Source organism: Pseudonaja textilis, chromosome 1 (assembly GCF_049901715.1).
Source record: "Pseudonaja textilis isolate UNSWEBS1 chromosome 1, rPseTex1.2, whole genome shotgun sequence".
Taxonomy (NCBI): Eukaryota; Metazoa; Chordata; class Lepidosauria; order Squamata; family Elapidae; genus Pseudonaja; species Pseudonaja textilis.
The window spans coordinates 211288469-211311234 of NC_141990.1; the positions used below are offsets into that span (position 1 = coordinate 211288469).

The 22766-nt window shown below is 38.1% G+C and overlaps 1 protein-coding gene across 1 annotated transcript in view; it reads right to left on the bottom strand.

Moving 5' to 3' along the window:
* SCTR (secretin receptor) overlaps window positions 1-20216 on the bottom strand; it is a 29910-nt gene extending 9694 nt beyond the window's left edge. The window contains exons 1-8 of the mRNA XM_087920366.1: window positions 20115-20216; window positions 12167-12296; window positions 8922-9032; window positions 6997-7115; window positions 4343-4440; window positions 3188-3323; window positions 1987-2140; window positions 1262-1322 (exon numbers count right to left, since the gene is read on the bottom strand). Coding sequence (XP_087776492.1) covers window positions 1262-1322; window positions 1987-2140; window positions 3188-3323; window positions 4343-4440; window positions 6997-7115; window positions 8922-9032; window positions 12167-12296; window positions 20115-20216 — 911 coding nt within the window. The remainder of the gene's footprint in view (window positions 1-1261; window positions 1323-1986; window positions 2141-3187; window positions 3324-4342; window positions 4441-6996; window positions 7116-8921; window positions 9033-12166; window positions 12297-20114) is intronic.
* Window positions 20217-22766: the final 2550 nt, after the last annotated feature.

Genomic DNA, 22766 nt, shown 5'->3' on the forward strand with positions numbered 1-22766 from the left:
CTATTCAACAGATAGGAAAATGCTTTGAAACCAGATTAACTGGAACATTATCCATCATTAAGAGGGACAGGCTTTTTGTAAAAGGTGAATTTCTTAGAATTCTAGGGATTTAGACAAATGTTGTAGACTTGTTGTAAGCTGTCCAGGGTTGCCTTGAACTGTGAGGTGCACAGCATATTAATTTCATAATTAATAAATGAATAAAATAAATGTGCAATTGCCCTTTCCAACCATTAAGGAGCCAACTTCTTTTTATCTCTTTTTTTCTTTTCTTTTCCTTTTTTTCCTACCTTCTTTCCTTCCTCTTTCTTTCTTTCTTTCTTTCTTTCTTTCTTTCTTTCTTTCTTTCTTTCTTTCTTTCTTTCTTTCTTTCTTTCTTTCTTTCTTTCTTTCTTTCTTTCTTTCTTTCTTTCTTTCTTTCTTTCTTTCTTTCTTTCTTTCTTTCTTTCTTTCTTTCTTTCTTTCTTTCTTATCAGTCTGCATATTCCCACTGCATTTCTACAAAATGCCCACTCCTTTCTACAAAAGTATTTTTACAAGGACAGTTTGGCATAACTGTGCAAAGCCCATGCTTCTCCTCTATCTCACAAAGCACTCCTGTTTGTTTCCACAATAATTATCAAACTGCCATGCTCTGAAGCCATCAGAGAGAAGAAAGAGATTTGATCCTCAGGAAATGGAATATAAGAGCTACTTTTTAAAAATTAAGGTCTCTTCTCTCTAACCAAATTGCAGAATTTCTTTCTTTTCTCAGAATCTCTGAGCACTTGACAAAAAAAATAATAAGATTTTAAACCAATTACTACTCATTTTGTGGAGTACAAGACAACATGAATACATAATTTGCTGTGTTTACCCTAAGCCATAATATGTGATTTGTTTACTTTGGGCAAACCAACACGAACCCTGCCATTTTATAATTTAAAAAGAGTTCTGATGCAAAACATTCAAACCCTGAAGCTAATTCTAGGTACCACAAAATAGATGGTTTCAAATATTCCAGGAGGGATCCAGAAGCTGTTCTGGACAAATTCAAAACGGGGCTTATTTTGAGGATAGATCCCTTCCAGAATATTCAGAGCAATTTCTTTCAGGATCAGAACATTTTGTGATGGCACATGTTGCACACTTGCGATACCTTAATACTTTAGATACTTTAGGTAGTAATAATTTTCTGCCTTATTCATTAAATCACAGTTGGAACCAACCACATCTTAGCATGATTTGCAAATGGACTGCTGAGTTTGAAAAATGTGCTTACCCAGCATTTTCATGGAATAGTCTGGCTATGACCCATGAAATTACGAACAACTTAGGAGCACCTGCAGCAGAGAAAACAATTTGTGGTTAGTGCCTACTCATAATATAGAAGAAAAGCTAGATTAGGTTAGCTGAACATTTTGAATAATAATAACAAACTCTAATGACCTTATGAAAAGGAAAAATGGATCTGTTTAAAAATAAAAAAAGGATGGATCCAACACACCTAGCAAAAAGCTGCAGCACACCGAAATACGTAACCTTTCAAAAATGTCCTTACCCATGAAGACAATACCCCTGCTTTCACAACAGACTGTTGCACAAACAATAAGGGTGATGAGTGAAAGTGATGGGAATTACAGTCCAACATTCCTGTACAGCATCATATTTGGAGGGAATGGTGTACACCTGTTTGCAGGTTCATATTCAGTTATATCAATGGCAAGAGCTTAGGCATAAATCTCATTTTTTTTCTCAAGCACAGGAAAAGAGATGGAAGAGGAGAAAAAAGTCCCGGATAAAGAAGAAGAGCAAAGAGGTGAAGAAGAGGAACAAACCAGAAGCAAATTAAGAAGGAAAAAAACATTATCCCAAGGCAACATAGGGGAGAGGGAAACTAAGAGATCCCTGCCACAAAGTAGGCAAGGGAAGTAAGTTGAAGGTCTGCAATGGATCGCTGAACATCCTGAAACAACATGCTTGTCTGGTAATTATGTATATGCTTACCCCATCCCAGAGCTACAAACCACCAGAAGAACTTTCTGTCGGAGAAGAAAGAAATGGCCAGCAGGCTGTGGAGATAAAGCCCTTCTACGAGAAGCCAACTATAATTTGCCATGATGCAGAAGTTAACAAAAGCTATGATCGTCTTGCACCTGCCCTGAAGAGGAAACAAGAAACATTATGAATATGGTATGTTTTATTTATTTTAGTTTTATCTCCTTTCCAGAGATCCTTTGGCCCACTGTGCTTTATTCATCAGTGGTCTATCAGTTCCTTGAACTCAATACCTTAGAACAGGGATCTTCAAACTTGACAGCTTTAAGACTCGTGGACTTCAACTCCGAGAATCCTTCCTACAGTCATGTTAGCTCAGGAATTCTGGGAGTTGAAGTCCACAAGTTTTAAACTTGCCAAGTTTGAAGACCCTTGCCTTAGAAGAACCAAGCTAGATCAGACCATCTGCACTGGCATTCTATTATCATAGGTGAAGCATAAAAGCAAGTCATAAATCTACTGAAATATGGAAACCACCACCAGAGTGTTCCAGAGGTCCTCATACTGGATGAATATTAAACTGTATACTTTTCAGTTCCTTTCCCAAGAGCCCTTAATATGGGATTTTTATTTTTACACCAGCTATGGGTTAGGTAGCATTTTCATCAGGTATCAATCCCAGAATCCTTTGAGCAGTAAAATTGCTTCGGCTTCCATTTCTTCTAAAGATAATCAAGATTATTAGACCAATTCCTGCAAACAACTGATCTCTTGCAAGGGACAGTATCTTGAGCAAGTACTATTAATCTTTCTACTTTAGCTTTTCTAATCTAGATGACATATATCACTTTCTTCAGTCTGATATTAACTAGGAATTAATCAGAATTGTATACAAATATGTTTGCTCTGTTTCTCCTCTGACCTTATATGACTAATTAATCCATGCTGATCATTTTAATCAAATTGTTACTGTCACAAAAATCAAAGGCAAGTTAAACACAACTTGTGCCACTTTAAACACTAACAACTTCTCAAATTGCAACTTATTTAAACAAGAGAAAGGTACCAGAATAAGCAATGTGGCATAACTTTCTCTGCATTTAAAAGAGATAAAAGTGATTCCCACCCCCCCACCCCAAAAATTTTCATTCTCAAGTAGCTTTTTTGATGCTTTAATAAACAGGGTGGCTGTATGTTTCTACTTCCTTACTGTGTGTAATTCACAATAGACAGCATCATCCGTATCCTCTGACAGTATAGGATCCTTGATAAAGTTTGCAGTCACCCTTAAGATGAAAGAAGCAAAAAGCTGGATGTGGATGTAATTCCTTGTACAGCGGAGTCTCCTATTCAAAAGGGGAAAAACAAAAGGCATCATGCAGGACTCAAAATAGGTATTGTCATCAGCCACATGAAGATTTAGCGAAGAGAGATCATTAATATTGTTTATACTGCTTGGAATAATTTGCTTTAATCTGCAGCAGGCTTTCCAACATCTCAGCCAGGCATCTTCCAAATCTTCTTGCCTGAACGAATGGCACTGGGGACAACACGCAAGAGAGAACATATTGCTTAGAACCCAATTATTTGCAAAGAAGAGCACATTGCCACTCTAGGTTAATTTTTAATGTTGATTAAACATTCAATCGATATGCTGATTAAATTAAAAATGTTGATTTTCAGTGCTGGACACTTCCTAGAATCATGGTATCAGGCAGCCATATAAAGCTACTTAATTGAATTAAAACATTTATGGATCTATCAGATGGCTTATTTCCGAGGGTAAAAACTTGAAGAGTTCAGCTTGACTTGGGTGAGTTTACAGACACATACATATAGGTTTCCTGGCTGAAGTGGTTTGCCACTGCCTACTTTCAGGAGTTTTTTTTCAAAAATCAATTTTGCAGTTTAACCTAAAGCTGGTTAAACTGGAGTTTTCTGGTAGTCTCACAGCCAAGTACTCTTTGAATCTCAAATCTTTTGGGGCCATACGAACTCTGCTACATCCTGCAACCTAGTTGGGCTTTTGTATGGTAAAACTGATAGCTGTAAAATACGTTAATTTCTTGCACGAGGGAAACATGGTATAAAAATACAAAATACATGTAACAAATTCAATGCAGTGTCATACGATCAAGTAAAAGCAAATGAAGCAGTAGGGTGGCACATTCTGAACATATCATGAAAAAGTCCTGTCAGAACTGTGATTCTCATAATTTCTCCACTCCCAATCCCACCAATAAATGGAACAGGATTCAAAGTATCTCAATGTTTCACCTCATTTAATACACAGAGACATAGTCACGTGGGTCATTACAAGATAAACTAAGGAAAGGGAAGAAACATATGGATAATTCTTCCTCACCGAAAAGAAGCTAAAATGCCCAGGGCTGCTGCCAGAGCTATGAGAGAGATGCTGCTTCCAACAATATACACGGTCTCCAATTTCATTAGATAAGATACCTGTAAGAAGACATCCAAGGATATTTTTTTTCAGGTAGGAGTTGTGTTCATACAGGATGCCCTTCAATGTTACTTTTCAAAAAAAAAATCATAGTAATGTATCTTTTATTTGCAATAAACAGCATGAATTGAGGCAACTGCCTTTCTCTGCAAATCCCAGTTATTTCTCTGGTTAGAATTCAGCCTGATTGAAAACATGGAAGGGACAAAACAAAGAAATATCCCCAGCCAGGTGTGTAATTGCTTTTAGCGTTATGTAAATCAGAAGTAGAACATAGATACTACACTAGACCAGAATTTGCTTTATTTGGGGCTCGGTTTGATGTGTGAACATGGCCATTATGATTGGTAAGCCAAGGTTTACAATTTAGAGTTATGTGTAAGCTCAGTCACTATGGCTTTTTTGATAGACCATGGCTAATCATGGTCTAGCAGCATGGGTGATCTTCATGAGTACCTATGTGATTGCAGTAGGAATCAATGATCTGAGGCATGTTGCGTTGCCTTGTTCACATGACTTTCAAAGACAACTCCGAGTTCACTTAATTCAACAACATATATATGATCCTGCCATTCCATTTTGAAAGGACATGCATTAAAGAGGCTGCTGAACTGAGCAGTACTACATTAGATCAGTAGGTGTTGCTATTTACAATTATTTTTCTTACATGCAGCAACTCTATCATCTCTGAATCCAAGTAACCAAGCAGAAGAAATAAGCATTTATAGAATAAAGATGAAAGTAACCCAAAAATACATTTTCTGTAATGATAATAAAATGTCTTTGTTCCTTGGATTTTATATCTCACCTTTGTACATCTATTTAAGCGGAACATAAAATGCTTAGTGCCTGTGCACAACAATTACAAAAGAACTACATTTCAAAATAAAAAGGATCTCATAAAGCAAAGTCCACTGAGACTAAAAGAGCCCATTAAATGACTGCAAAAATAAAACTCTCTCATGCCTGCTTAAAAGCGGGCAAGGAAACAAACGATGATGACATCCCACTGTTTGTATATTGCACCTTCTGATCTAAGTCTGTTGGCAGCATACTCAAGTGAGTTAAATTTTCAGGCAGTCTGCCAGTTCAGCCCCTTGTGGAAGCCGCTATAGTAATCTATTCTGTAATTAAGTAGAGTGTCAAAAACAAAGGCTTGGTCCAATTCTTCCTTCAAAGGGAATAATTCGCTAACCAGACAAAAAAGAGAATATGTATTCCTGCCCTTCCTGGGTGACCTACCTATCCATTTTGCACATCCATGTTTCATATGGGTAGGTTTAGGAAAGTTGAATCCTTCTTCAAAGTTTGACCATGCCACAGATATATGGATGCCCTGTGAATTCTTAAATTGGTGGGTTTCAACCTGAATCGGTCAGATTGGCACTCTATTTATTCCTCATCGAACCTAGTAGTCCTTCAGCGCGCCAAGAGAAAATCCAGTTCTATGTCGTCAAATGATTGCAATTGTATCAGCAAAAAAAATATTTCCGAGATATGGGACACTTCCAGACAAGTAGTCTTTCTGATTTACCAATCCTTCTGAATCCAGTTTAAAATGCACCTACTGAATGAGATGGCTTTAAACTATTTTCAGACCTATACAGGCTATTAGATACAAGAGCAGTATAGAGTTCACAGTGAATCTCCCATCAATTACTGCTTGCTCTTTTGTCCAATAGCTGAGCAGAAAGAACTGTCAGCCGATCAGGGGTCACCTGACAGCCAATCGCTGACTGCCTACATCCTCCCTCTTTCTTCGGGTGCATGCTGTTCAAAGAGAACCGAAGTCTGTGTTTGCCATGGTGGCAATCCTTGTGGCTTTCACCATTCCCAATGCTGATGTGATAGTGATTCCGCATTTGGACTTCCTCCAATTATAACAGCCTGGTGCTGGGATCTCAGATCTTTATGAGCCTTGCTGGCGCGGTGGTCAGAATACAGTATTGCAGGCAAACTCTGCCCACAACCTGGGAGTTCGATCCTGATGGGGCTCAAGGTTGACTCAGCCTTCTATCTTTTCAAGGTTGGTAAAATGAGGACCCAGATTGTTGGGGGCAATATGCTGATATTGTAAAATGCCTAGAGCGTGCTGTCAAGCACGATGGGTGGTATATAAATCTAAGTGCTATTGCTATGAGAAGATAAGAAGCTGATAGAGCCAAGAATATCCCTCCAATAGAGCCAGGCTATCCTGAAGCAGCAACACTATCTTTTTCTGAAGTTGAATTTGTTGCCTTGAAACAGCAATTCTGCATCCATGGCTATAAGTGATGTCACTGACGTAGAAACAAAGGTGGACTTTCTTTTTATGTGGACTTTCACATTTCTGTGATTGCTAAACAGTGGCCAAATGTCAGTATATGTACATGTCAATTTTCACATATTCATAACTATGCACCTGCAAAATATGGATGCGCTTTTACACTTTCATAACCCCCTTTTTTTGTTGGTGCTCTACACGAGGGCCAAATATTAGCCCAACTTTTAAGCTTGCATAAAGAATTTTTCTATCATCACATGCAGAAATATTATAGCTGAAGAGGTGAACTCACCTTAGATTCCCATTCAGTTATAGGGGCATTGAGTTGTTTGGCATTTAAGCCACAAGCAATATATGGTTTGGGATATTTTTCTGACCAGCCTTCCCTGGTGCAATTACGATACATAAACCCTGTATTGCAACAAGAATAGGAAAAGCCCACAAATTAAGTACTGAACTATAAATAAGAAGAAAATGTAGTTTTCAATATACAATTAAAACTATTTGATTTTATTGTTAAATTAAAGCAAATATTGATTACTGTAATGCGATGAAAAGGTCTAATATGACTTCCCATTTCTTTTGCTAAGGAAATTATTTTCTTAAAAATAATCTATTTTTTTTTTTTTGTAGATAGAAAGCGAGGGTTAAAACCAAGATACACACAAGGCCATGCAGAAGGTTCACAGGTGTGCTGTGATCAGCATTGATTGGGTTAATAGGTCATGCATGGGAGATGGGGAAGGTGAGCCAGGGTAAACAAGAGGCAAATTACAAAACATGTGGCACAGGACACAAATATAAAAGGGCCAATTTTGCATTGTGATGCCACCATGCATATTTTATCATTTTGTTATATCGTACTTTATTAATTTCTTTGATTCTTTTTCTTAGTTTTTATTGTTTTAAAGGTGGTTTTATATTCTGTGAGCCGTATCGAGTTGCCATGGGTGAAGAGGAGGCAATAGAAATCCAATAAACAAACAAACAAATAAATAAATTTTCTTGAATCGTCACGGTTTATACCCAATGTCTCTGAGAGCGTATTGATGTTTTATTGAATGGATCATTATTAACTAAGTTTCTACAGTGCATTATGTGAGCAGTATGTGAACTTCTTGTTCATTTCATAAGAACATCAAGCAAGCCTGATAAACAGAATCAAGGATCCATCTACTGCCCTATCCCCTTTTTCAGCGTGGCCCCAGTAAATTCTTTTGAGAAGGCATTTCTTCATGCTGTCCTTTTGAGAAGGCCACAGCTTCCCTCCAATGTAAGCTCTTCATCAACTGGAATAAGTTATTCCTCCTGACCATCATGGTTAATACACATTGATGAGTTTATCTTCATCAATATAACTGTCTAGATAAGCGGTCCCCCAACCTTTCTTGGTCCATGGAGCAGAAGTGGCAATAGGTGTGTTTGGGTGGGGGGATGGTTTCATGCACACAATCTAATCCCATGCATGCACAGATGGAGTTTGTGCCCTTGCACAGATCAGTTTGCAATGAGCCATGAATTGATAGTGGTCCACAGATCAGCAATTGGGGACCCCTGGTCTAGACAATTATCAAGAGTCACTTTGAGTCTTGTAAGAAATAAATAAGGAAGCAAGCAAGCAAATTCTTAGACCTGTTACTGTTTTTCTTTTTCAGTGCAACTCTCAGAGCTCAACCTACAATGTTTTGGTGCCCAAAATGAGCAATTATGGTGGGCTTCGGGTGCCCCAAATGAGCAATCCTGGGCTTCGGGGATGAGAAACAAACAGAATTCTTCATTTAAGAAAGAAGTCAGTCCAATACAGTTTGAAAAGTAGCCGAACTCCTTCAGCTCCTAAAGCATAAAGCAACTCCCAGATCAGTGGAGGGATTCAAATTTTTTTACTACCGGTTCTGTGGGCTTGGCTTGGTGGGTGTGATGTGGCTTGGTGGGACGTGGCAGGGGAAGGTTACTGCAAAATCCCATTCCCTCCCCACCCCACTAACCTGCTTTCCAGCTCCGTTCTCCCATGAAGGCAACCAAAGAAGACCCAACCAATCAGCTGGGACTCAAGAGACAGAAAATAGATGGGGGTGGGGCCAGTCAGAGGTGATATTCTAAACTACTCGAAATTTCCACTACCGGTTCTCCAGAACTGGTCAGAACCTGCTGAATACCACCTCTGTCCCAGATCCTCTGAAAAGATGTGTGACCATTAAATCATGGTTTTCATGTTACCTGTTTGTCCGGTAACTATTTGAAAGGCTCGGGGACAGGGTGCACTAACAGTTTGTCCGACGGGAGAAGACAGCCAACAGGTAAGATTATCCCACATGCCAAGGCATCCGCCTAAGGTGCAAGAACAAAAACACATCCAAATAGTAAATGAATCCCACAGAGGGAAGGAAAAAAAAATGGTGTCACGATCCAGATGCTGTGCTTGCAACAACCCATGTGGGGAAAATCAACCTTTAGCACTGAAGATGTTACCTAGTTGGGTAATAAAATGCCTGCAAGAAAACAACCAAGCTCAGAGCATCAAGGGCCCCTCATTTCAGCCCTAAGTTACACATATTCTCCTTTATTGGTAAATCAATCTCTGTGAAGCAGAGTAGAAGTGAGCAATAGCCTCCACACAATAGCCTCTTTTTTTTCCTGATGCCACAAGTATTTTACAGCTTATAAAAATATACTACAGAGTTCCTCCTATTTATCCTGCGACTCACACAATGCACTTGCTGTAATTTCAATCAGCTAGGCCTGCATTATAAATAAACCAAACAACATAGGTTTTGGCAGTCTACCAGCCTCCATTAACTAATGCCAGTAATCACAAATCATGCCATCCCAGGAGTCTTTATTAATGGATTGCTGAGTGTGCTAAGAAGGAGGGGAGAGGTGGATTGGTCATCTTATCTTCTACCAAAGGTCTGCCTTCACTTTGGTGTTCAGAGCTGTGTGAGGTTACTACGGGAGGGCAAGGAGCAAACATATACTCTAAAAGCAGACACAAGTTGGACAGATATTTCTTACTTCAAGGTGTTGATTAATAAGGCATGCAAGGCCATTCTTTTGTTTAGACAAGGGCTGACTAGGTCAATGAAACCTAATTAATTAAAACCAGGAAGAAGTGCATTCCTATTAGTCTTCAATCAACCATTGTTCCAGAAACCTCTTTCTCAGAAGGCAGCTCTATTGCTAATCCTCCTGAATATTTAAGCCTACTTCATCATATGATGCTAGCATGACAAAAAGGGACATCAAATCCACCAAACGGATCACTCTTTTTACAGAAGGTTTCATTATAGACTAATTCTTTTGGTACTGTCACTCTCTTGAGGGAGCTGGGCAGTATGCTTTCCACTGTCCAGAAGAAATACAAAAATTGCAAAGCCGTCATAATATTTAAATATTTATTTTCTTGTATCCAATACAATGACTGTGATAGTTCAAAATTGTGGTATCAGAGGAAGGTTTTAGAGATTTCAGCAAGTTAGAGTAGAGGTTTTGGCAAAGAGGCTATTCCCAATATTGATTTTTGAAAGTTAATCTCAACTCTTGTTCTTCAATGCACAAATTGACACACCGAGAGCCTATCCTAGAATGGTAAGACATTGTGATTTGGAATTCTTTCATGTTCATACCCTACACACCCCTGCTCCTACAAGAAATGTAGACATCAGAAATGTAGGCTAGATCTATACAACACACCATGATTTTCTGGATTCACAGGACATGCTGTGAAACAAACCATAAATTAGCTGAACCATAGCTTACCCAAGTTATACAAGCCTATCCTTAGTGCTAATCTTTAGTTTGAATAGGCAGCTGCACTGATCCTAAAAGAGTCGTGCGTACGTGTGTGTGTGTGTGTGTGTGTGTGTATAAAACTAGACACACACACACACACACACACACACAGTGTGCGAGAGAGAGAGAGAGAAAAAGAGAAAGAGAGAGAGGTGGAGGCAAAGAGACACACAGAGAGGGAGAGGATCCTAATGTGACATTAATTAACAGTTTAACCTTCCAGCTTCTCTATGGGATATTCTTCCCTGATCAGTATAGCTACAGAATTAATTGCAAATTAGTGTTTGGTTCCCTCTTAATTAATCTTTACTCTGTAAATGGGATTATTCTGATCTTTCCTTTTTCCTTTCTGATAATCCTCCACTTCCAGAGTTCTTTATAAAAATGAAAACATAGACAAAAAGAAAGAGAACTATGGAGTAAATCATCATTTCTAAATTTGCAACACAAACTGTTTAATTAAAAGGTGTAAGGGGCACTTTATCACTAATCAATCAACTAAATCAAACAGGAATAATGTCACAAAACTTGCAAATAAGTAATCATATTTTGGCTACAACTTGGAATAAAAGTTGCTTATTGAATACCCCAGTTTGGGGGGAAATAAAGGCTGAGTAAAAATCCTGTACACGGGACCCCAAATGCTGTGTTTGGATGGTTGTAGAAAAGACCCTGACAAAATAACTGATTATGAAGCAACTAAATACAATAGCTCAAAATTGGGAAAGAAGTGAACCAAGGCTACATAATGTCACCTTACTTATTTAACCTGCATGCAGAAGATATGAGAAAAAATAGAAATTGGAGTTTAAAGCACAGGGAGAAATATCAACAACCTCAAAGAGAACTGCAAATGCGAGAGACTTAAGGAATCTTTTTGTTGAAACTGCAAAAAGAGATTAGCAAAGCCAGTTTGCTGATGAATATTAAAACAATACCAAAATAATGTCAGCGGGTAACATGAACTAGTGTAAATAAGCAAAGAAAAAGTTAAGTAGTAAAAGTTTATCTTATCGTCTCATAAATTCACCAAGAGATCTTGACTATAACTGTAAAATAAAAAGATTTTGATTCTTGGAAGAAAATCTAGACTAGTGGTTCCCAACCTTTTTTTCGCCCCGCACCCCTAAAGAAATTTCACTCGAACCTCGCACCCCCTGAAATTTATATTTTGCTCAGTTAAGTTAATCCATTGCAAAAGAAAATAAAAATGCCAACATATAGCCAATATCCTATTACTTACCTGGACTTTTCTCGCACCCCCTCGAATATTGTCTCGCACCCCCAGGTTGGGAACCCCTGATCTAGACAATACACAGACACACAGACTAAGCTGTACCCTAGACAAGATTTTAATGTGTAGAGATGTTATGCTGATAACTAAGATACATATTGTCAAAGCCAGAGATTTCCAGTTATAAATGAAAACTGGACTAGAAGACCCAAAATATGGAAATTTCTCTTGAGAGCTTTGAATTGCCAAAAGTAAAACTTTATTGGATACACCATTTGGGTACTGAAGAGTCAAAACCAGTTCTCGTTTTCCCGTGCAAATTTTTGCTTAGTTAAACAATAGGGAATTGTTCAATCTGGCATTGAAGTTCACAATTCTTAAAGTTGCCAAGTTGGGGACCCCTGATCTAAATGGCCCCAATTCATACTCTGGGACATACCTGCACTCCTCAATAATTCATTTCCAGCTGTTTTGTTTGCTTCTTCCTGGGCAAGTGCCGAGGTACACAGTTCTTCTTCCATCCTCATGATTTTTTTGATTTCACATGATGAAATAAAAGCTCCAATCTGCTGTATTAAAAAGTACCATTTTATCACTCTTTTGTTATGCTGATTACAAAATACTGCATCTAGGTCCTTTTTTATATAGTTATAATTACAGCATTTTAAAATAACACAGTGACTTGTTTTTTAACAAATCCATAACGGTTCTGAAAAGAACTGTTCAAACTTAAGGACAAAATGGTCAGCTAGATTGCAATGTAGATAGATTATTATTTTTTTTAAAGAAAAAATGGCTTTCTCAGGTTGTTTCACGTTACAACTAATTCTAATAAATGAATCACATAATTCCAGATGAGGCTTATTACACAATCAGTCAAAACCATGATGAGGTTATTCCATCATGGTTGTCATAGGCATATACTTCCAACTGGGAAGGTAGAAAAGTGACCCCCCCAAAAAAAATACATTCTTATATCATGATGTAAATGCTTAAAATTCTGGTCATTATGTTGTGACATCATAATGCAACGTGTTGTGACACCACAACCTTCCTTTGTGTCTTCTTGCCCTCTTGGCCTGTAATAGTCATCCCCTGTCGAGGTCTCTTTGTATTCTTCCAACCTTTTTTGCTTAATACAAATAGTGTACAACATAATCTAGATTGAAAATTATTTACTCATCAGCTCTGAAAGTGCCACTGTTTCTCTGTGCCTGCACAATTTAAGCGCTAGTAGTGGGATTAAGACTGTAAATTGTATATTGCTAGTAGGAAGATCCTGGGCAACCTTTTGTAATTCCAAACAAGCAGCCCCATGAGATTTACAACATTCTTGGCGACTGCCTTATATGGCGGTAAAGCATACTTGGCTTTGCAGTTCAGTTTATGCAAGCCTGATTTACATCAACCCTGCCTAGTACGCAAGAAATATCTATCACTATAAGTGTAGCTGGGCTAATCTACTTTCACACATTATAAAAAAAAAAAGTAATATCACCATTATTGGGCCCTGAGTCCGCTTCTTCTATTCAAATCAATTACATATATAAATGAGAAAGTTTTATGCAATAGATACCCCAGGACTGATGATAACTTAGTTTATCTTGACACATTACCTCCTGCAAGGGATTGTTGAATGCTGAATGCCCACGAGGCTATGTCTCACCTAGCCATTCTTCATACAGTTTTCTATTCCTTTTCTTAAAATACTTTTGAAATTCTAATTCACATGCCAGTTTATGCTACAGTAAAACGATTGCCTTTTAAATCAGATTTCTTAATCCATCTATTCCCCGCTCTACCTGGATGGGGTTAGGTCCAGCTAGATAGCTAGCCAAAAACCAAAAGGAAAGAAGAAAAGGTTCATAAACAGCAACTGTAGACACAAGGGGGGAAAGCATAGGACATTTGGAACATCAGACATGTGCAATTTCTCTAACAAGGAATTACAAAGTTTATTGCATAGCTATATCCAAATCAAGATTTAATTTATAGAGCATTTCTTTTTGTGTATGCAATGACCCATTGGTTATACATTAGGAAGACCTTCTATTTATGCAGCTGAATCATTTCTTTGAGTAAGAGCTGTGAGTCTTATTGGAATTAAGCTTGAGCTTTAATTCATGAAACCTTTTAGAATATGGCTGTAACTCAATCAAAAACATTTCAACTTGATTAACCTAACGTTATGGTTAAGTAACTATACAGGTAGATGTTGCAGTCAGATGCATGGCATCTGCATTAGGTATGTCACACAGAAAGCAAAGATGGTCATGTTTGCCATAAGAAGACTGTCTTCAGTCCTGGATAGGTAAGATATGAGGCCTCTAACTTCAATGAAAACAGTCATTGAGGCTGTTTGCAAACTATTTAGGAAAGTTGTAAAACATAAGAAGTTATCTTTATTCCAGTCAAAACTAATTTGTCCACCAAACCGGTACTGTATTTGCAATTCTGACAGGCAATTGTTTGCTGTGTTCTTGGGAAATGATCTTTATTTTCTCCTGTTCTTTCTGAAAAGAGATGCTAGAAATTCAGCCAACATAGAATGGATATCCAATTTTTGAGAAGTCACACTTGGATTTTTCAGGCTTTGCTGAGGCAAAGGTAAAATAGGAGTATCCAACGAAAAACCTCTTATTTATAAATACAAGCTAGGCGGATATGACCTCGTCGACGACCCTCACTCTGTCAAAGACCTTGGAGTTCTCATATCGAATGATCTAAGCACCAGAGCTCACTGCAACAACATTGCAAAAAAAAGGCTTTAAGAGTTGTAAATCTGATCTTACGAAGCTTCTCCTCTGGTAATACTGATTTCCAAACTATGGCATACATAACCTTTGCTAGACCAATACTTGAATACAGCTCCGCTGTCTGGAATACGCGCTGTCTATCAGACATTAATGCAATTGAGCGAGTCCAGAAGTATTTTACAAGAAGAATACTATATTCCTCTGTTTGCAACAGAATATCCTACACCACCAGACTTGAGATTCTAGGCTTAGACAACCTTGAACTACGCTGGCAAAGATTGGACTTAAGCATAGTACATAAAATCATATGTTACAATGTCTTACCAGTTAATGAATATTTCAGCTTTAACCACAACAACACAAGAGCGCACAACAGATATAAACTAAATGTAAACCGTTCCAAACTTGATTGCAGGAAGTACAATTTCAGCAACAGAGTGGTCAGTGTCTGGAACTCACTACCTGATTCTGTTGTCACCTGCTCAACCCCCCACTCTTTTACCCTCAAACTAACCTCTATTGACCTCACCCCATTCCTAAGAGGTCTGTAAGGGGCGTGCATAAGCACACAATCGTGCCTACCGTGCCTGTTCTATTGTCCCCAATTATTCATACCTATTCCTTACATTTAAACATGTTTATTCTTATTTCTATTGTATTCTAAGCTTTTGACTAAATAAATAAATAAATGATTTTGCTTTAACTGCATCCACTTTTTGATGGTGATTTCTCCACTCCCATCCATCTTTTCACTTTGTCTTAAAATGACATTTAATTTGATGTACTTACCAGTAATCACAAGGAGTTGAGGCGGGATATACAGGAAATATTGAGAGCTTGATGCATCTTGAAGATATACAATGATATCAACCTCCAGTTGGGAACCAGAGCTTCAATTTCTCATATGGTCAGATGGGATGATGGGAGTTATATGTTAACCCTATCTGAAAGATCACAGGTTTCTTACTTGTAATTTACCAATTGGCCTAACCTTATCCATGTTGGTGGGACAATGACAAGACTCCAAATAAAAGGGAAGGTTTCTATTTGAGGAAGTTACTTTAATCACTATACTATACCAAAGACAGGGTAGCAACTTCAGTTGCCTAATGTTGCCTAATATTGATGGACATTAAAGCAAGCTGTCTGTCATACACAGAGAGAATCACGTTTATGCAAGAGGGAGTTTTTCTTTCTTTTTCCTAAGTGGCAGATGTTGTATAAAAATTGATAAGCATTATTTTGGAAAAAGAAATGTACGACAGAAGGCATCAAGTGTGAAACTTAGCGGCACCATATCAGATCTGGATTGTAACTTCTGGAAGATCACTCAGTGGAAAGAAAGAAAGAAAGACAGACAGACAGAATGCTCTTTTCATTCTAATGGATTGCCCAGATTTTTGCAGCTTAGATCCAGTAGCCCTGATGAAGCTTGATCCTTATAACCATAACCATAAGAAATACAGTACAGTAAGTTAAAATTCTTCTATTTCAACTTGCAGAAGTAAATCATAATTGCCTGAGATAAGTCAGGACTGGCAACAGGTTTCACCCCAACTTGTATTCTGCCTTTCAAGAACAAAGCAAGACTTTTTACCTCACCTTAGAGCAGGGGTCCCCAAATTTGGCAACTGTAAGACTTGTGGACTTCCAACTCCCAGAATTCTATACTGAAGAATTCTGGGAGTTGAAGTCCAGAAGTCTTAAAGTTGCCAAGTTTGGAGACCTCTGCCTTCGAGGATGTATCGGTAATTATGTCAGAATAAGTAAACATCACATACTGTTTCCTAAAATGATTCAAGGGCTTGGTTTCCATGCCTGACATTCTAAATACCAAGTGGTGTTTATAAATGTGTGTGAAATAAGTTGCCTGAAAAAGGGAAAAGCATGAAACAGTGCTGCTCCTACAGTTACTCAGTCAGTAACTCATCAGTCTTGCAGTAGGTATGGATAGCACATTCTTATCACGAGATAGTATCACAATTGCTGCACCTGCTTATGTGTACAATACGGGGAGGGGGAAGGATGGGGAGAAGTATAGAGGAAACTATAATGTGGTGGAATGTGATGAACACTCTGCAAAAGATTTTGAGCTTCCTCGGTTACTGTCCTCTAAATGTTTTTGATCAGAGGTGGTATTCAGCAGGTTCTGACCAGTTTTGGAGAACCGATAGTGGAAATTTTGAGTAAGTCGGAGAACTGGCAAATACCACCTCTGACTGAGGATTTTACAATATCCTCCCCTGCCACACCCACAGAACTGGTAGTAAAAAAAATTGAATCCCACCACTGTTTTGGATGTCAACTTATCATCCCAAGCTATCATGGCTTTTTGCTGGAAAATTAGAAGACTTCTTAGAGGGTACCAGGTTAGGATGATCAGCCCTTATCTCCTTGGGTTCTGCAACAGGTCGTGACTAAAAACAACCAAACATCCCTTTTTAAATGCTGCATACCACTCAATGCTAGCACTGGCAATGGTGAGAATTTCTATGCACAAGTCAGTTTATTAATCACCCTGTGCTATATAGATATATAATATGTTTTAACTTAAGGAAGGGATCCCTGAGATATGAAAATTATTTCAAGAGGTTTCAAGGGTAAAAAAAAAACCTTGAGAAAGACTGATCTTGACAGTCGTTCTATATTGTAGCTCTTATTAGTGTCCCAAATGTGTTTTTTTCAATAGGCAACTGGGCTTTCTGGTTTTTCTTTGAAAACATTTCGCTTCCCATCCAAGAAAATTCTTCAGTTCTGACTGGATGGTGGGGAATGGAAGGATTTATACCACTTGCAGGCAGCTGGTCTCCAGGTGGCCGCTAAAAGAATGCAAATGTAAGTAGGGTTTCCTGTGAGGGGAGTGGGTTGGACTAGATGACCTACAAGGTCCCTTCCAACTCTGCTATTCCATTAAAGTGTTCTAAAAGTAAGCGTTCTGACCTCCTGACAAGCCAAGTCAATGGGGAAGCCAGATTCCCTTAACATCTGTTACTCACTTAACAATGGCTATGATTCACTTAACAACTGTAGCAAGAAAGATCATAAAATGGGGCAAAACTCACTTAACTACCATCTCAGATAGCAATAAAAAAATTGTGCTCAGTTATGGACATAAGTCGAGGATGTCCAAAATCATCACTGTTACTGTACTAGATATCCCCAGGAAAAGTAACCAAAATATCATATAGCTTCCCAGGGTCTTTATGAAATGAGTTGAGTAATCAATCACTCCTCTTTTTTTTTCCAGAAGAAATGCAACAAGGACAGATTTGCAACACTTCCTCTATAACTGCAAGGCATTATTTCGTTTAGAGGCAAAGCATGGATGTCTCAGTGCAGTCGCTTTTTTTGAATTGAAAAAAGCAATGTGATGCTGAATTTAATTTAATTTGGGCTATAATCTTGCAAAGGAACTTGTATCGCATCTGAAGTTCAGCTTAGATTTTGTCTGAGAATAATAATAAACACTCTAAGATTAGAAACTGCTTTGATTAATAATTGTTAGTATTTTGGTTGCCTTTGCTTAATATTTTTTTTAATGGCTTTAATTTTTTTCTATTTCTTTTTAAAATTTTAAGAATACAACACTGTGTATCCGTTCTGTTATACATATATAAATTTTACTTCACCATTTACAATCCTCTTCATACATTGTTTAGTCATTATTCTAATCATCATAGCTACTTATAATCAATATTGACTTGATTTAACAATAAATTTAAAATACTAAGGTCACCTTTATATACAATACTAATGTAATATTACTTTGAAAATTCTTGTTTAATTTTATTTGGCTTGGAAATCTTTTCTCTGTGTCTTATCTGTCTGTCTGTCTATATCTACACAGTATACACACACACAGACACTGACTTATGACAATTGAGCCCAAAATTTCTGTTGCTAAACAAGACAGTTGTTAAGTGAGTTTCACTCCATTTTATGACCTTTCTTTGCCACGGTTGTTAAGTGAATCATTGAAGTTGTTAAGTTAGTAACACAGGGTTATAAACTGAATCTAGTTTCTCCATTGACTTTGCTTGACCGAAGGTCTCAAAGGGGATTCCATGATCCTCGGACACTGCAATTGACATAAATATGAGTTAGTTGCCAAGTGTCTAAATTTTAATCACCAGTGCTGCAATAGTTGTAAGTGTGAAAAACAGTCATAAGCCAACTTTTTTAGTGCCATTTTAACTTCAAATGGTCACTAAATGAACAGTTTATAAGTTGAGGGGCTACCTGTATACACACGTTTATACATACATGCCCACTCTTTTCTTTCGTTTTTTCCTTCTTCTTGGTTGCACTTCAAATTATGTGCGTGTGTGTGTGTGTGTGTGAGAGAGAGAGAGAGAGAGATCCGCTGGGCAGGTGATTCTCCACAGGAGAAGCCTTCTGTCTTGTTTCAATTCCTGGCATTTTGCTCTCCCAAGAAGCAAAGTCACAACGCCACTTTGTCAATGGGATCATTTTGCAAACAGGACAAAATTGTGGAAGTTAACATCTTAGACAGAACCACAGTGCCACATTACAACTTTGTTGCAGCTTATGCAGGACTAAGGCACAATTACATCACAAAAGTCATAGATTTTGTAAATAATGTTGATTGTACCTGAACAGAAAAGTCACAGATGACTTCTGCTACTTATTATTTATCCAATACTATCATAGCAAAACAAAACAAATTATCTGTCATTTAAAACTTATAAAAATAAACGCAATATTTTATTCAATTCATTTTTATTTCCATTTACCATTTAGCTTCCTTTACGTGATAACCCACTGTGAATAGAAAAAATGCAAAATAAACAATAAATTTATAAAGCGAATAATTACAACTTTATATAAATGTTTACATATTCAGCTTTTTATTATTAGAAACATAATAATTTCTATTTATTTATACCATTATTTTCAGTCTCACCTGACAACTATTCATATTTTAATATGTGCTTGATTATTTGTTTCATCTCTATATTTTGGGCCTCAGTTTAAACTATACTAAGCAATATTTAAACACAAGGAGCAAGAAATAACCTTTTAATCAGACATACATTAGCACAGTTCTTACTTTTAGAGTGAAATTAGTGTATCAATTATAATAAATTATTATACAGAACACAGTAAAATATTTATGTTTGACTAGCAACTGTCTTTATTTTCTCCTTGACAATCCAGCAAATTGCTGTCATAAATTGTATTTTTACAGACTGCATAACAAGCTGATTATTCTGTGACTATAATAATGCACAGCGCTTGTGCGTTTTGGTCTCTGAAGCACAACCAGACAGAGTTTATGCAACCTACGCATTTTAATGTTGATCAGGGCGGAGTGGAGTCTCTAAAGTTCATTCTCATATTTTTCAATAATCCTACTGAAAGAGTTCTAAGATATTTTAAACAACTCCAGACCCTGGAGTCCCCACCGCACCCCATTTTACTTCACAATCCTATATAGATACTGGCTCAGAAGCAAATGCCATTGAATTTTAAAGAAGTTGTTCTGTATACTGGACTGCTCCAATCTCTCTCTCCCATATTTTTCTTCTTCTCCCTTTAAGTGGGTGGACAGAGACATTTGGCTTCCTTGCTACCAAATACAGTATTCCCCTGATCAGTTACAGTCCTTACCGTTAGCTCCAGAGATGTGAAGACGATTAACCTAAAAACCCACATGGCTGGTGCTTGTTTCTTCCCTTCACTCCTTGCACACAGATCAAAAGTTACCTCCATAGGTTCCTAGGTGTTCTTCCCTCTCTCCCAGATAAAGTGGCTTTCTGCATCTTGCCAGTGCTGTTATATCTGTCCCTGAATACAGCAGGATGCTTCACCTCCAGTCACAGGCTGTGTTAGGGTTTGTGCAGTCGAGATATTTCCACCTCTCTCTTCCATTACTCACTGTTATCACCCCATGTCAAGTTGAAAGATCAATCCTTTGTGTTCCCATGGATAAGGGAACAAGTCTGGTTATGGGACAACTGCATTCGTTTCACCAAACCAAAGATAAATCTGTCAAGGCATGGAAAATAACAAAAATTGTTCCAGAACCTGGAAGGAATAAAGTGGCGGCACAAACCAATTTCTGGCAGAAGAAAAGCCGCTATCCATGGGGTGATTCAGCTAGGCTGAAACATTCTGCTAGCGTTTGCCCTGTGCAAACTGCATTTCCCAGGAGCACAGATACTCAGGGAGTATCTTTGACAGACAAAAATGTATGTTCCATCTCACAGGATGGCTGTTGGTTGAATGGAGTAGTAGGCACTCTTTCCTCCTTACTTGGGCAGAAAGCAACATCAGTACAAAGCCATCTGTGACAACTATAAAATTGCATCTATACCAATATGATTCTTTAAACAAAAGGGAAAGACAAGACATAAATTTCACCACGAAACTTTTGAATAACTGCAGGTTATATTGATGTGGAATGTGAATGGATGAATGGAAGAATAGAAGAGAGAGAAAGGGAGGGGAGGAAGGGGAGGGAGAGAGAGAGGAGAGAGAGAGAGAGAGTACAGAACTCAAAGTTACAATAACAAGTTAATTTTCAGAAACAAAATGGTTCAGAAGAGAAAAGAAAGTAAGACAAGAACACATATTGTTTCATTTTTGTTTAACTTACACAGCAAATGCATCATATACATAGTGTGTTGGGATGAGATGAAACTGGAATAAAAGTTGAAAAGCTTCAAAGCAATAAGAGTTTGTGGTACATAGATATTACCACTTGGTGCAAAGGACTTGGAAGTGCTTATTACAGAACGGAAAGTGTTGTAGTTTTCTTTTGTTGAGCTCAAGATAAAGATGGACAGTGTGCTGGACAAGCATCTGGTCCAGTGTTGGGATTCAAATATTTTTACTACCGGTTCTGTGGGCGTGGCTTGATGGGCATGGCAGGGGAAGGATACTGTAAAATCTCCAGTCAGAGGTGGTACTTGCTGGTTCTCCAAACTACTCAAAATTTCCTCTACCGGTTCTCCAGAACTGGTCAGAACCTGCTGAATATCACCTCTGATCTGGTCCCATCTTCCCAGGGTGGAGTCGGGGCTGATGAAGCTGAGTAGATGCCCCTCTGGGCACTGGACGGATGCCCTTCCCTGACACCACATGGCACTCGCAGCAAAGGTTTTTTCTATTTGCACCCTAGGGAGAGAAACATCTGCCACTACCTAGGATTGAACTGAGAGCCTTTCCCACACAAGGCTTCACCACTAAGCCACTACACCATCTCTTCCTGGCAAATAAAAGGGAAAGAAATGGAAGCAGTGACAGATTTTATTTCCTTGAGCTACAAGATCACTGCAGATGGTGACTGCAGCCATGAAATTAAAAGATCCTTGCTCTTGGGAGGAAAGCTATGGCAAACCTAGACAGCATATTCAAAAGCAGAGACATCACCTTGCCAGCAAAAGTCTGTATAGTCAAAGTTATTGTTTTCACAGTAGTAATGTATGACTGTGAGAGTGGGCCCATAAGAAAGGCAGAGCATCAAAGAATTTGATGCTTTCAAATTGTGGTGTTGGGGAAGACTCTTGAGAGTCCCTTGGGCTGCAAGGAGATTAAACTAGTCGACACTGTAGCTAACTTTGTAGGCTGTCTGTGTCCCAGGCTTGGTTGAATCTTGCTGGGTGATGCAATGAAGGGGAATTTCCTATTGTGGCTGAATGGCTTTGTCCTGAAGGATAATCCCATCATCCTGGAGCTGAGATCTTTTGTTTTGTAGAAAGACTAGCCCAGTCTTTCATCTTGTAGATAAGTGGCTCCAAAATATCTGCTGGGGGTAGGGAGCTGGGGTCTTTTGTTTCTGTTTCCTTTAAGATTTTTATTTCTCTTTTAGGGGAAATATTCTGTCTTTTTAATATTTCCTAGAATATTTCATTTATCCAGGAGAGGGGTGGGTGTAAGCTTTCTACAGTATTCATTGCAGATAATGCTGTTTATCTTATCACAATGCTGTAGAAATGATAAAAATGAGCATAGTACATTTGCAAACCTGTACTTTCAGGGAACCTCAAAAGCTGGAACAGTTCCAAATGGTTTATTTAAACATTTATATCCTGCTTCCCCTCCACAGGCTTATTTGCAAAAAGATATAATCCAGACCTAGAAGCTCTGTTTCAATTGGAAGGAAGGTGTATCTTGGCAGGAATGGGAAATATGCAGCCTTTGCTGAGCTTCATCTTACAGCATTTCTTGACAGTGGGCTTACTAGCTGGAGCAGCTGCAAGCTGTGTTTTAAGAGTGCCATAAAGTCTCCATCATTGACACAGAGAACAATGGAATACA